This window comes from Euleptes europaea, chromosome 12 (genome assembly GCF_029931775.1).
Source record: "Euleptes europaea isolate rEulEur1 chromosome 12, rEulEur1.hap1, whole genome shotgun sequence".
NCBI classification, from domain to species: Eukaryota; Metazoa; Chordata; class Lepidosauria; order Squamata; family Sphaerodactylidae; genus Euleptes; species Euleptes europaea.
The window spans coordinates 63,706,497-63,722,394 of record NC_079323.1 but is presented as its reverse complement, the minus strand read 5'-3'; the positions used below and the strand labels follow the sequence as shown (position 1 = coordinate 63,722,394).

At 41.1% G+C, this 15,898-nt stretch overlaps 1 protein-coding gene across 1 annotated transcript in view; it reads left to right on the top strand.

The window, feature by feature from the left end:
* Positions 1–8,459, top strand: part of RIPK4 (receptor interacting serine/threonine kinase 4) — a 30,039-nt gene extending 21,580 nt beyond the window's left edge. The window contains exons 3-8 of the mRNA XM_056858365.1: positions 1,645–1,793; positions 2,984–3,033; positions 4,254–4,412; positions 5,529–5,632; positions 5,756–6,011; positions 7,195–8,459. Of these exons, the coding sequence (XP_056714343.1) occupies positions 1,645–1,793; positions 2,984–3,033; positions 4,254–4,412; positions 5,529–5,632; positions 5,756–6,011; positions 7,195–8,372 (1,896 nt within the window). The 3' untranslated portion in view covers positions 8,373–8,459. The remainder of the gene's footprint in view (positions 1–1,644; positions 1,794–2,983; positions 3,034–4,253; positions 4,413–5,528; positions 5,633–5,755; positions 6,012–7,194) is intronic.
* The last annotated feature ends 7,439 nt before the right edge of the window (positions 8,460–15,898 follow it).

The following is a 15,898-nucleotide window of genomic DNA, read 5'->3' as shown; positions in this document are numbered from 1 at the left end:
CCCAACCACACACCCCCCCCCATCCCCATCCGCCGGTTAGTTGGCAGGAACAGGTTTATTGGAGCACGCGGTACACTGAATGCCAAGCAACCTCGAGCCAGGTTTGACGTTCTTATATGAATTGTAATAGCTCTATTTGAAAATATCATTTCTCTATGAAGGGGTATGTGTGTGTTTAAATCCCTTTTTAAAGTTTTGGGATTTTCCTGCAAACGGGGGCGGGGGGTCCCCAAATTTGTAGAAACATGTCTCCTTTCTGTATGTGGTCACACTATGCAAGTGTTTTGATCTGCACTCTGAGGCCAAGTTCAGCATTAAATACAGTCATATTTGTTGATTCATTCTCCCCACATACACACATGTAATACAGGCTTTAAAAAAAGATGTGCTTATTATCTATCCCATAATGGCTTTTTGAATGGCAGATTAATTTAAGTGTTTCATGCTGGTATGTGCTTATTAAATCAAAATAAAGTTACCCGAAGACTTCAGTTTCTCTCTTTGTTGTTCCTTTGAGCCATATTCCACATTAACTTATTTTATCCACAAAACAGAAATATGTATATAAAGTAAAGTAATCATTTTTGTACATATCTGACTTATGATGGGGAAAGTTCTTAAGCCAGTTATGGGATCTCCCTGTGCTAGTCTGCTGAACTTATGGAGAAATCTGGGGTTCTCAAGATTTAGAGTACCGAATCCCGTGCTTGTGCACAATGACTAAGAGGCGTTTAGCAGTTAACACCCTTGATGATGAGACCACTGTGTAGATTGTGTTATGAATGCCCTGTGTGTAATCTGGGAGAAAAACTAGTGCATGTTAATGTGAAAGCATAAATGCAGTGCATGTGGATGTGAGCTTTTAATTGTTTGCACTTACTCCAAAGTTGTTACCTTTACTCTCTCTAGCTATGTTTCTGCGTAGGTGTGTTTGTTTTCATTACTTCACAGGTATGCAAGTATTATTCTAGCTTCTGTGGGAAAACTTGTTGTTCATCATACTTGATTAACATCATCAAACCAGTCAACTGACCAATCTGATAAATGCTTTTTCTTTTTTAAAAAAATGTTTATTACTTGGAGTGACAAAACATTAATTTTACAGGTGAATCTGGCCAGTTAGCACTTTAAGTATGTGCTTTACATGCTTAATTCAACATCAGTTTGTATATTTACTTCATTTATAGACCACCTTTTTTCACTGAGTGTCAAGGCAGAGCTTAATTCTCAGTAAATTAAGTGATGCACTTAACAGCCAACACTCTCCATTTAATCTACCTCACAGGGTTGTTGTGAGGATAAAATCAGAGAGGAGGAGTCATGTAAGCCACTTTGGGAACCCATCTCGAAGAAAAGTGGGGCATAAGTGGAGTAAATAAATCTTTCTGTTCTCCTGATAATCTTCGTTTTCTTTATTTTTTTGTTGGATGTTCATATTTGTTATATATTATATCCATACAATTAGTTAAGTGCTAACTTTGGCTGAAAGTTGCAGTCTTAAGGTTGCATATATTTTCAAGAAAGAATTGTAAACAGTAATTTAAATAAGCAGAATAATGTAGTAAAATGGAGCATCTCAAAAATAAAGATTTCAGTTAAATAATCTCTAAAATAATTTTGCATTTGTGGCTTTCTTTTTACCAGATTTCTGATTTTGGATTAGCCAAGTGCAACGGACTTTCTCAGTCTCACAATCTCAGCATGGATGGACTTTGTGGCACCATTGCATACCTGCCTCCTGAACGCATTAAAGAGAAGACCAGATATTTTGACACCAAGCATGATGTCTATAGGTGTGTAACTTTTCAACCAGTGCCCTGCTAGGGCATCTTTAAATGCCTGAAGAATCCTTGTTAAGTTCAAGAATTTAGCAATTATTCTTGTTCCTTAAACTACTTCATTGCATTCTAGTATCAACAACTACAGTGTGTAACCCCAATATAACTGAAGGTATCTATGGGAGCCACTGTGGATTTAGTGCAGAAAATACTGCTTTTGTTGAGGTGTAGTTGGCACATGTGTTGAAGTGTCTCCTTATATTTGCACTCAGAAATCCTCATTGGAGATATATCTATATTGTTCAGAGGGAGTAATATTAAAACATAGTTAATTCTTATCCTATGCCTCCCCCTGATGCCATCTGGTTTAACATACTAATGTAAGGCATTCAAAGCATTGGGCAGTATCCTATCTTAAGCTGGGGAAAGTTCATCCAGCCTAAGGAACCTTTCTTCAACTTAATTGGCATTGGAGGAAGAGCTATTTAAGTTGGAAGAAGGCTCCATTGGTTGGAAGAATGCTTTAGATTTTGTTTATTGGAGTGGTAGAATACAGGCTATGGAGTCAGAATGCTGTTACAAAGGACCCAACAGGACCCAAATCATGTTGACTGGCTACAAGTCAGAGAGGTGTAGTATATGGATGCCACTTGATATCAGTTGGTAGCTGGCTAGTGACATTGCCTTCCATATAAATAATTTGTGTTGAAGCATTTCCATTAGAACCTATTGTTTGTTGGTATTAGAGGAAAGGGTGTGGCACAACAGATATATAATATCCTTTTCTGGGATCCATAGTGTGTTCTAATCAGTGAAATGCATTACTTCCAGATCAGGACAGCCAAGGATCTGTACATCAATGCGTAATTACCTTTCAAAATTCCCATAGCAAGAGGAGGCAATGATTCTAACTTATATGGCATTAAAAATTCATAGAGGTGAATCTCCCATGTTCAGAGGCTGCATATTTCTCAATGTCAGGAATACACAGGGCAAACATAATTTTCATACCTTGCTTATGTACTAGCTTCCAGAGACATCTAGCTAGCTAGTGTTGGAAACACTGTGTTGGACTAGATTGATCTTGGTCTGTTACAGCAAGGCAGTTCTCATGTTGCTAAGACCAGTGCTTACTCTAAAATTTGTTTCTGATGAGCAGCATAGCTAGACAGCTGACAGTCTAACTATAAATATTTCTCTTTCAGTTTTTCCATTGTTATCTGGGGAGTCCTCACACAGAAAAAGCCTTTTTCAGGTAAGCAAGTAAATATGCATTTGCTTGGGTCATACTTAAAATGATTTATAACAAATTCCTCCCAGATGAGTATATGTGTTTTTTAGCAAACTTGTCATGATGTACATTTAGTATACCAAACTTCATAATGGCAAACATGCATCCGTAATGGTTTCTTAAAATAACATCTGTGCCTTTCAAGAAAGGTTTTGAGGGAAATCCCAGCTTCCATTTTTGCATACATAGCCAGGGTTTGTAAGGCACTAAAAGGCCCCTTAGACAAACCTCCTGCTGTAAGGCAGGTCCAAGCCTTGTATCCATTAGTTCCTTAATAATCAACCAGGCAATCTAAATCTGTGTGTGCTACAATCAAAGAACAAATGGACTGCAGAAAGAATCTTATGCAGAGTTTGGGAAAGTAAGATGACGTGTGTAAGTCATGTGTCCTCTGTCATCACCAGCAGCCTCTGGATCAGTAGCCAGTATTGGATCCTGATGATAACCTGTCCACAAGGAAAATGTAATAGGGTACATCTCTGTGCTGCAGGGAGGGATGGAAGAGGGAGGATGGGGCAATCCCCTCCATCACCCTTGAAGGTGGTTATCAAAAGTCTTGTTAATATTAACTATTCCTAATGTTGAATTCTGGTAAATTAATGTACACTTTGTAGTCATTGGTTCTTGTGTCACACTTAAATAGCTTATTGTTCTCGTAACTTTGAAGTGTACCTGCTCAGCCTCTTGTATATGCAAGCAGGCTAAGAAAAATAGAATGCTCTATCTTCACCCTTCTATAAAAGTTGCACAAATTATTCTCAGAATTCAATGAACCGGTTATTAAGGGCCAAACTAGCTGTAATATTGGGGGTTCAGAGCCAAATGGAGCTCTAAGCAAGTGGAAGGGGATTTCACTTTTCCTCCCTGTGCCTTTGTATTTATGTTTGCTCCAGAAGAAGTGCCAGCTCTGCAGGCATCTGGTGATGGAGAGTTAAACATGACCCTTCTTCGCACTATGGCCCTGATCCAAATTGCATCCCAGCATTGCTCTGAAAGGGAAACATGCTTGGGCCCTGGAACTCCCAGTATTGCATGTAGTTGGGTTCTGAGACAGTTAAAACACATGTTTACCTGGGGGAGGTGGGGAGAGAGGAACCATAGTGGGGAAGAACAGGTGGTTTAAACTGTTATATTAGTGAATATAATTCTGAGAGAGAATTCTAACTTGTACTTTTCCTTTGCAGAAGAAAACAACATTCTGCATATTATGGTGAAAGTAGTTAATGGTCACCGTCCAGAACTGCCAGCGCTCTCCAAATCCAGTCCTCGTGCATGCAATCATTTGATCAAACTGATGCAGAAGTGCTGGCAAGATGACCCTAGCAAGAGACCAACATTTCAAGGTAACCTTCCTTTGGCTCCAGATAGTTGGTAATGTAATGACTCACTTCAGTGTTTAAGGCTATATTAATCCCTTATAGAACTCCACCAAAATCTTGTAAATTGATTCATGCAGAGTACACACAATCCCCTGTTGTGTGCAGGCAACAGAGCAGGGAGCTTCCTTGCTACAGGAAAGGCATTAGAAGAGAACATGTCTGATCATGATTGGGTGTTGATGTAGATGTGAAAGATGTACAGATCCAGCTTAACTCTCCAAACTGCAGTCTTGGGTGAACTTTCTAATCTGTATGTCCTAGGTGTGCTGGATTTAATGCCAGGCAAAACATTAGACTCTTTGTTTCTTTTGGGCCGCATTGTCATGAATTCACTCACAATAGTTGTAAGTTGCTCAACTTTTTACAGCTTAATAGCTGTACATATTAAAGACTCCTAAAACTGGCGCAATGTTGAATATGCAGTAGAAAATGCAATATAGCCTATGCATCTGGAATTTCCAAAAGCTTTCATTTCATTTGTTTTGAATACAAATATTATTTTAAAAGTTAAATCTGAAAATTTCTTATAAAAATAAACAGAAAAGAATGGTGGTGAAGGAATTCCAGTCCTGGCAGGGAGGAGACACTTCCCCCCCCCCTCAAGTACACCTACTGATCTGCCCACTTTCTTAGTTCCTGTGACTAAATTTACAAATGGCCTACGTATCCTGTTCAGTTGTGCAACAGACATACTTCTAGTTCAGTAGGTTTTATGGTTACATAATATGATATTTACTGTACAGAATTTCTCCACAGATATGACTACTTGCATAGAGGAAGTGAAGAATATTTGGGAAACATATGGGAGGGGGAGGAGAGGTGCTGTACCTCATGATTTGCATTTTGATCAAGGACATGTATCTGCCACTTGAAATTATGCAGTGTTATGCAAAAGGAGTGGTTGACCCTACTTCCAAGCAGGAAGCAGAGTCTCTAATACCTTTCTCCAAGCTCAGAGCAACTAACATTTTGTCTAGAGTTGTGTAAGACTGTTTAAAAGGCAATTGTAGTGGGTGGGAAGTGTTCACAACTACTTCAGCCATGCATCTTTTGTGACCATCTCTTTTTTGTTTCTTTAAGAAATCACTTCTGAGACAGAAGATCTTTATGAAAAACCGGAACATGAAACTAAGGAGATGATAGTTGAAGAGGATGCAAAGAATACTCAGGTGTTGTACTCCAAGGTGTGTATTTGAACAGTATATGAAAGATAAAAGGGAACTTGCCTTTCCCCTTACCAACATTTGGAAAGCCAACACTGGACTCTTCCTGAAATGTGAATGTTTCTTTTCCCCCACCACTTTCAGGAGATGTCTGTGTTATGCCAGCTAAAACAAGAGTCTGATCCCACATCAGTTAAGGATTTTAGTCTCTCAGAGTTGTTGTCGCAGCTGGATTCAGGAATTTCACAGTCAGAAGAGCCTGAAGGGCTCAGCCGCAGTGCTTCTGAATCCAGGCTGGCATCCAGCGACAAGAGGCTTTCCGGAGTGTCCTCCGTGGATTCGGCGTTTTCTTCACGAGGGTCCCTGTCACTCTCATTTGAGAGAGAGAATTCTGGAAGTGGTGAGTGTTTTGATTGTGCAAGACAAGGCTTGGAAGATGCCCCCCACCCCCGCAGCACAAAATGCAACACAAGTGTGTCTTCATGTCTCCTTTTCATTTTGCTATGAATGGATTTGGACAACCATTATGAGAAAGTGAGTGGAAGTAACTGAATGATATAAAGGGGTTGTTTTTGGCCTGATGACAGGTTGCAGCATGCCAGAGCATTCCATCCAGATGTGTGTGTCAGGCACAGCTCATCACCATTTGGGGACAGCCCATGTTTCAGAGGCTTTCTTTGAGGTGGGGAGCCATGACCTTGATGGAATTTCAGTGTCTCAAAACAGCTCTCTGATTTCATCCTTTTAATTTCTCTGTCCAACTGCTAGTGAACACCAGGATTCTCTACCCACACATTAAAAGCTAGGTGCCTAATGGTGTGTCCACACATTCAAAATATTTGAGTATTTTGAATAAAATAAAATATTTGAATAACATGAAATATTTTTTTCATGTGGTATCTATTAACCGTTTGCCAGGGTGCCCTAGTCCATGGAAAGTTTGACCCAGGCCGCACATAGCTGCATTTTTCAGTGACTGTTTTTATGATCACAAACCCATTTCTTAGACACTAGCATTGCAAGAATAAATTCCAAACTGTCTTTATGAAGTGCTCGAACATGTTGCATTTGGGTCATGTCACATGGGTGAACACTTGACTGTATGAATTGGCTCTAAGTGTTTACTTCTAGTTAGAACTAGAATATTTATTTTACTGGGTGTGTTCAGAGACTCCCACAAGATGCTAGACACACATTTGCTTCTGATTTTTCCTTTGAAATTAAGTAGGACTTAAGTGCTCAAAGTACTGTCATTAAAAGCCTACTAGTCTAGATTTATATGTATGCGCATGTACCCAGTAAGCATGTGATCCCAGTAAGTCATATGAAAGCTATGCATCACAGAAGCTAATATGCTGGTTGCCCAAAGCATGACTATAACGATCCAGATGGGGTTTGCTGAAACTTGTGTTTGTGCAGAGAGAAAAGGTGTGTGGAGGCAGGGCAGGATTATATTTTGGGATTTGTGCTGAAATTGTCAGGTAGGGAGTATGGAAACTGGAGTTTCTGTCTTTTCCAATAAGGCTAATACATGAGGGAGTTTAGTTATAATGAACTGTTGATGTTACTTTTTGTTTCTCCAGATATTGGCACAACTGATATCCAGAAGAGAAAGCTGACGGAGGCAATCATATCTGGGGACACAGGCAAACTGATGAAGATCCTTCAGCCTCAGGATGTTGATCTTGTTTTAGATGGGAACTCTAGCCTTCTGCATTTGGCAGTTGAGTCAGGCCAAGAAGAATGTGTCAAGTGGCTTCTCCTGTACAATGCAAACCCCAATATGACCAACAAGAGAGGTTCTACTCCCCTCCATGTAGCTATAGAGAGAAAGAATAAAAGCATCGTGGAGCTGCTTCTGGCAAGGAAAATTAATGTGAATGCGAAAGACGAGGACCAGTGGACGGCCCTTCACTTTGCTGCCCAGAATGGGGATGAGTTGAGCACCAGAATGCTGCTGGAGAAGAATTCCTTGCTGAATGAGGTAGACTGTGAAGGGAGGGCTCCTGTCCACGTTGCCTGCCAGCATGGCCAAGAGAACATAGTGCGCATCTTCCTGAGAAAAGGGGTTAACATAGATGTGAAAGGAAAGGATGACTGGGTGCCTCTGCATTATGCTGCCTGGCAGGGTCACCTACCCATTGTAAAACTTCTGGCCAAGCAGCCAGGAGTAAATGTGAATGTGCAGACAGTGGATGGAAGAACGCCCCTGCACCTGGCAGCTCAGAGAGGGCATTACAGAGTGGCCCGTATACTTGTAGAGCTGCAGTCCGATGTCAACATCAGAAACGTGTTTCTTCACACTGCTCTCCACGTAGCTGCTGAAACTGGCCACACCAGTACTTCCAGGCTGCTTCTCAACCGAGGGGCAGATGTTGAAGCGGCGACAGCAGAAGGGTACACAGCGCTCCACTTGGCAACTCGCAATGGCCACTTATCCACTGCCAAGCTCTTAATCGAGGAAGGTGCTAATGTCCGGGCTAGGGGCCCTTTGAACAGGACAGCTCTCCACCTTGCTGCTGAAAATGGACACGCTGAAGTTGTACAGGAGCTGGCCAACTCAGAAAATATAAATGACCCTGATGATGAGGGATTGATGGCTTTACATCTTGCAGCAAAGGGTGGACACACACATGCAGTTGAGGTTCTCTTAAAGCATGGTGCCCTCACCAGTGCACAAAGCCTTGCGTTTCAGACCCCGTTGCAGCTGGCTAAGCAGTGTGGGAACAGTGCGGTTATCATGCTTCTCAGTGAGACCTAAGCAAACAGATGCTGCTTGCTTAGGGTTAATCTTTCCAGTGAGACTGTGGAAGCCTACCCTTGGGGAGGGTCCTGTTGGACTGCTACTGTGGGATATGTCTCTGCTTAACTTTGGTGGGCGAATCTGAATTCCAGCCAAGCAGAAGCTACCTGATGATGTAGCCATGCAGTCGAATGAACTGAGTAAGTGTAGGAGTAGGAGCCAGCAAGATCATGGAAGCGGTCTGCTTACTTTCCTATATTGCCGAGCTGAGCAAGCCGTATGTAAAAATATTGTACTTCAGCAAAGAAGGGCTTGACTATGAGGTGTAAGGAACATCTTTAAATAGGGCTAAGCAGATGCTTGTCTTTTTTTTCAATGTAGAGTCCATTATCTAATTCAATTATTTTTTTACATTCATAGAAATGATAGGAGGGCAAAAATGCCACTCCAGAAGATTTTTGGAATAATTTGTTTGCATATTTTTGTTATGCAAAAGTCAGTCTGAAAATTGGCATTGATGCATGAAAAGTCATCTTAATCTTTCTTGAAATATCAGTGTCCTAAAGCACAAGATTTTTGGTGAGAAAAAGAATGTGTAAAATACTAATTTTAATGCCTCACATTTCTGTGTTCTCGGACGGTGACGGTTTTTCCATGGTCGTCACTGGCTAGTGTTTGCATTAAGAACTGTCAGCACTCTAATGCTAACCGAAGGGGGGGTGTTGCATAGAAATTCAATCGTGAAATACAGCACTAGCTTGTGTCTGTATAGGGTGTGTGTTAGGGGTGAGCACTGTTAGCACTGGAAACCAGGCACAGAAGGCAACTTGGATCCCATAAAAGCAGATGGAGACCCCAGTGTGGCACTTTCCCACTCTTAATGGTACTTGGTCTTTGTGCTGCTTTAATAGTTTTTCAGGGTCCTCAATCCTCTAGCTGATGGTCCTGAAAAATTAAGCAGCTTGAGGCCCAGATGAAAAACTTCACATTGTGCCCCCCAGGTACACCTCTGGTGTGTATGGATGGTATCACTGATAGCGGTCTCTGTGTTAATGTGAACGGAACGTCTGGTGATTGAACATATGAAACTGCCTTATACTGGATCAGACCATTAGTCTATGAAGGTCAGTAGTGTCTACTCTTGACTGGCAGCATCTCTCTAAGGTTTCAGGTAGAGACCTTCCACAGCACCTACAACCCGATCCTCCTGACTGGAGATGTTGGGGATTGAATCTGGGACCTTCTGCATGCCAAGCAGTTGCTCAACCACTGAGCCACGGCCCCACCCCATGAGAAAAACACTTAAGTGTCAAAAAATGTGTAACGGATGGGAAACGAGCAGTTTTAAACAGTGCAGATTACAGAACCACATGTACAGTAGTCTTCTGAATGAATTAACTGTGTTGACAGACTAATATAAAAATATACTGTGTATATAGTACTTCAGTTCATTGTACATAGTTTTTCTACTACAGAAAATTGAGACTCTTCAGAGTTGGGTATGTTTTAATACACCTTTTTAATGTCTGCTTTCAGAGTTTGAATGTGATCTGTTTTATCAATAAAAGAGTTTGTTCTACTTGTCAGCTAGCTTTTTGACACACACTAAACATAATTGTATTATGTGTAAGAAGCAAATGCACACTACAGGCATGCACACCCATATCTGTGATGAATGTCCATTTTACCTGGAAATATCTCCATTTTACTGGTGCTGGAAATGAAACTTGATTTGCCAGAAGCCTTCAGCAAACAAATATCAGTTTTCCTTAGAGAAAACAATGATGGTCAGCCTTGTTTCTGAAAGCGGCCCCTTGTGTAGTCCAAGAAAACTTCCATTAGATATTAGCAATAGAATAAACACTTCCCCCTTTAAAAAGTTCAGCTCAGACTCTTAATAGGCAATCAGATGGATGCAGTTTTTATTTCATACTGGCAGATCAAAAATATTAGCTGAGACAAACTGAATTTATCAGCACAGACCAAGGTGGTAATTCCAAAAATGAAACTATAGCTTATATGTAAACTTTTACGTACTGTGGCATCTGTTAAGTTTGAAATTTTAATTGAATATGAAGGCCATACTGCCAGCCTTAGAGGATTAAATTTCCTTTGAATATCTTTTTGAGGCAGTCTTTGACAATTGCATGCACGCAATCCACATAACTAAGCACTTCCATGCCATAATCACATAACACCATCAAGCACTTTATGATGAATTCCTACTCTATACTCTTGGCTGCTGTCTCCAGTGCACCAGTTATTGTGAAAGGCTACTTGGATTGACACCTATAACACACCATGAATTCAAATTCTAGGGCAGGTAAAATTCCTGAGAACTGGGCTCTAGCCATCTGGTTAATACTATGTCACCAGCTGCCTAGACAGGTTCTATGAGGGTGTTGCTGTTTTAGAGTTTGCTGGCATGTGTTGGTAGCAAATGCTTTGGATCAGTGACTCACTGGGAGGAGAGAGTTCAACGTGGAAGTGCCTTGTAACCCAAGCTATTCTGTGCTTTTCTACTAGCTGGATGAACTAATGGTGTATACTTGGCAAATCTAAAAATGGTATTAAAATGAAAGATAAAGCAGGCACTTCAGAAGATGGGTTACAACCATGATAGTGAAATTCAGCAGAGATCCAGATGGAGGTCAGTTCAATGCACTCACAAAGAAAGGAATCATACCATCTTAACAATTAAAAGGAGGTTGAGGGAGAATTCTTGATTTCATGTTTTACTCCATTTGATAGTTTTATGGGATAAATTGTTCCTAGCATTATGAATCCTAGATGGCCCAGGCTAGCCTGATCTCATTAGATCTCAGAAGCTAAGCAGGGTAGGCCCTGGTTAATACTTGGATGGGAGACCACCAAGGAATACCAGCCTTGCTATGCAGAGGATGACAACGGTAAGCCACCTCTCTTAGCCTTTTGCCTTGAAAGCCTTACTGGGTTGCCATAAATTGGCTGCAACTTGACAGCACTACGCACATACACACACACTGTCATGAGTGCATGAAACTTTGGAGGGGGGGACTTCTTTGAAGAGGACCTGGAAAGCTGAGCTCTCTGAACTGGCTTTGTTTTCTGTGGGAAGGCAGTCCTAGAAATGAAAGTAGATTTTCAGAAGAGATCACTAATAGCTACTTTTCGCTGAATGTAGAGGGAGGATTGGCTTTCAGACACACTCTAGTATCCATGTTAAGAGTATTCTGTTAAGAGTATTCTTAGTTCTCAAAAGCTTGTGTGAATCTTGTTTTTCTGGTAAACCTGTCATGCAGAATCAAGATTTTGCAACAGAAGGTTTATGAATGAAAGGGTTGAGGTTTGCCTCCAGGGGTGTAAGCAATAAATCAACATTCTTTTCTGTTGCCACAGAGGAACCTTAGCATGTTCAAACAGCAGGCCTGTTCATTTGTTCTGGGGCTTGTAGGAACAAAGCTCAAAGGCTCGCCATTAACAGAACACTTTAATAAAACTGACAACTGAAAACAGTATATGATACAAAAGCTGGTAGTACTTCAAGGACTTAATTGTTGCTTGAAGATGAATGTCTCAATTGCAGATGGGGAAGGGGCGTCACTGGGCCTTCCTTTAGTACCCATTTGTTTCTGCAACAGGTATCAGCAAAGTTTTCTGTTTAAGTCCACAACTCTCATTTAGGCAGAAAGTTTTTTAGCCACCCCTTTCCATACAGCTGTCTCATAGGTTAGAACTAAATAGTCTTCTTGGGAGTGTGTGTGTTTTTTTTTGGGGGGGGGGCAAACTTGTATTAGTTTGGTACTCGGTTTAGAGATCAGAGACTATCCTGGGTTCCGTGGATATATTTATAGTGATCAACACTTTTCCTTTGTGCATGTATTTCTTTCATGCTGCCGTTCTCCTCCAGATATGAATTTTTAGGTATTTTTTGTGGTTGTAGGTGCATAGACTATAGCTAGGCCTATGCACACCTTTTGTCCTGACCTGGATGGCCCAGGCTAGCCTGATCTCGTCAGATCTCAGAAGCTAAGCAGGGTCAGCCCTGGTTAGTATTTGGATGGGAGACCACCAAGGAAGTTCAGGGTTGCTGTGCAGAGGAAGGCACTGGCAAACCACCTCGGTTAGTCTCTTGCCATGAAAACCCCAAAAGGGGTCGCCATATGTCGGCTGTGACTTGAAGGCACTTTACACACACACACACACACACACACACACACACACACACCTTTTGGGGATGGGCGGACTTGAAAAACCTCTGTGGAATGTAGAAGTGGGTGGGGTAGAGCAAAATTTGGACACAATCTCCTTACTTCGTCCTTCCCACCCTTCTTTTGCTCCCCCCTCTGTCAATGAGAACCATCAGGACAAATTCATGACAGTCCTGATAGTGTACCATGGCTGGGAAGAATGGCTGTTTAGGAAAAACATGTCCACTTTGGTGCTAGTTGGGGTCATGGACTAAGGTTTTCCCAATTTTTCAGATGCTATTTTAATGCTTCCTCAAAAAAGATTGTTTACCTCCTCTCCAACTAGTCAATTATGTCTGGGGGGGGGGGACGGGCTACCTGAAAGGGATGAATGATGCCTTTGGATATAAATAGAGCTCTTCTTTTGATGTACTCTGGACAAGACGCATGCAGACTTTCCAAACTGATGCACTGAGATTTTTATCAAACATTAGGTGATGATGCACTTTCCCTGTTGGACACTTTAGTAATATCTCCAGTACAGGCTAAGTTTAGTTTAATAGATTCTGCTTCACAAAAGAGAAGGAATGCTATTGTTCACTGCCCAAGTGGCTGCTTAAAGTGTCAAAATCTGCAGAGGGTGATGACATGTGAGAACATGACAGGTGTAGTTTGTACCCGCTGACATCGTGGCCTGGGTGCAGGACAAACTGCATAGATTTTCACAGCCCATCCTGGACTTTGCAGAATCAGCTTGCTGGGTTACCACTGGTACTCACCAGAGTGGGCTGCAGAGGTACCATTAATGAAGCCCATAAATCACTGGATGGTATGGGAAGGGTGCCCTTACAGGAGCAGCATAGCTTATGCTGGCCGTGCAAAGGCTCAATCAGAATTGTCCTTTGTTTGGTTGTAACTTCCCCAGAAGAACATGGTCATTTCCACTTGGGTTATTTGCTTCATATTCAAAGCAGATTTTTTCCCTCCACTTCTCCATGACATTGTGCTATATTTATGCACCTCCCAGGATTTCCCCAGCTTTCCTCCAGACTTCTACAAATCTTCTGTGCTGTGAAATGTTCCCTGTCCTTGTACCTGTGGTGATCATTTCCTCCCCCCAGGTTTTTATTTTTAATAGACACATTGTTATAATGATATTTAATTGTCAATCAGGTTCTCTGAATTCCCAGCTTTTTTTAAAGTAAGCTCATTTTGTTGCAGAGATATAAAGGGAAAGGTATATCCCCATAAGGAAAGGGACTAGAGAGTTATGAAAGCTAGGAGTTCAAATAACCTGATTGTGATAACAGTATAATGCATATTCAATTACTGGTTTAAAAAAAACAACAACAGAAAAGCTCTTGGGTATTGGAACAAGGAACATACAGGGAAAGCTCCATTATGGCAGCAGCAGCAGCAAGAGGGAAACTACACTCTTGTGGAAAACATCCATAGTGTCCATAGCCCATAGCAATAATGAGGAAAATTCTGTAATTTCACATGTTAAATAATCTGACTGTTCATTAAAGCCCAGAAAATCATTCTGGGCAAAATCATTTTGATGCTTTATTTGAATCGATCTAGTCTTAACCTCATTTCTAGATGCGGTCATGTCGAAAGTTAAGAGATAGGAATACAACAAAGAAACTTCCATCCTGTGATTGTGTTTCTCCATTAAAGATCTACAGGTTTTATATTTTGGGTCAAAACTAGTCATTTAATTCACTTAAAGTATAACTTGGGTTAACTAGAAGCCTCCACTATGCTAAGCCCAAACCAATAGCAACCTTTTTTTTCAGACAAAGTTCAAAATTGAGTCTGGAAGAAAAGGTAGAGCTGAGAACAGCAGTCTTAAGGATGTGTCATGAATACTCAGCTGCAAAACCTCTAGCTATAACTCCACATCTGAGCACCTGTCAAGGAGTTAGGAAACTATTTTGGCTAAAAGAACAATAAGAGTAGGCAAGGGTAAGCAAGGCTTATTTTCTGACTAATAAGTACCGTATGCATTGTTGGCTGCTGAGCATTGGGTATCAACAATAGGACATTTCTAACTTTCCATGAAAGAGAAGTTATTACCAACCAAGGTACAACTTGTGCAATCCGAATGCCCTCCAGTGACCACTTGTGTGCAGAGAGCGGGTGTTTGTTTTGCTTCTCTGCTGGTCCAGAGGACAAAGAGAACTTATGGAGCAGACGTCACTGTCCCATTTTAGCCAGTGTCATAAGACTTGAAATAAGCACAGATCATCAACAAACAGGGTAGATATTTCTATATTCCCAGAAATTGTGGGTGAGACAGAGTGGATAAAATCTGTCATGGTGTGAGACTGACTAACCGTAGTATTTCTTTGAACATATAAAGCCTTCTAATTCAGCAATCAACTGCCCTAGATTTGTGGATTTTGGAGTACTGAATGGGAAAAAAGCCACTGATATAATAAATTTATAGGTTGAATAAACTTATAACATAGAAAGCTACTTAGGCAGAAGTGCAACAGGTCCTAACTTGCCAACCCATGGCAGCGATTCAACTATGTGGTATAATTTGTTGCATTTAACAAAGTGAAGCTCAGACTTGAAATAACAGATGTGTTGCTGGGCAGAACTAGGAAGCGTGGAGAAAGCTGAATGCTGCCATTCCTTGCAAATCTGATCACACCAGAGAAGTGTGGAATTTAGGATTCAATGGCTGGAGAGCCTCAAGTTTCATATTCCTTTCCCTAGCTTTAACAGCCACTGGCGATCCATGAACCACCTCACATTTTAAAAAGGGGAAATGGAATTTAATTTTTCCTTGACACTATAAAGAGAAAAGTTGCCACATCTCTCACACAATTGACCGATCTATTTGACAGCATATAACGCAGTATCCACTTCTCAGAAAGCGTCTTTATTTGTTTTATCCAGGGAGTGATATATTTATTTCGTGCAATATTTTGTGGACATGCTGAAACAGTGTGGGCTAGGGGGTCTATATGAGCCAGACAAATTGGGTATTTTTGTTCTGCAGTAATTTCATTGTATCACCCTTGTGTCTCAGCTGAGTCTAGGGCATTACATCTCGCCAATAAGAAAGCTCGTCTGAACTTATGAATGTCTAACCAGCGGAAACAGGATAGGGATAAGGAAGAGTTGAGACCAAGACTTGAAAATAAAGGGGGGGGGATATGGAAAAATTAGGTGGAGAGAGAAAAAAAATGAATGAGAAAAGTGTGAAAAGAGAGACAGAAATTAAGGGTAAAGAGGGAAAGTTGTTTTATCTTGCTACAAGGCAAGATCCATTAGGCAAGTTTGCTTCAGTCTTGCAGAAAGGTGAGCCTAGTAGTCAGTGCCTTTTAGACAGCTAAGACTCCCTTGCTCCCCTAGTGGCTT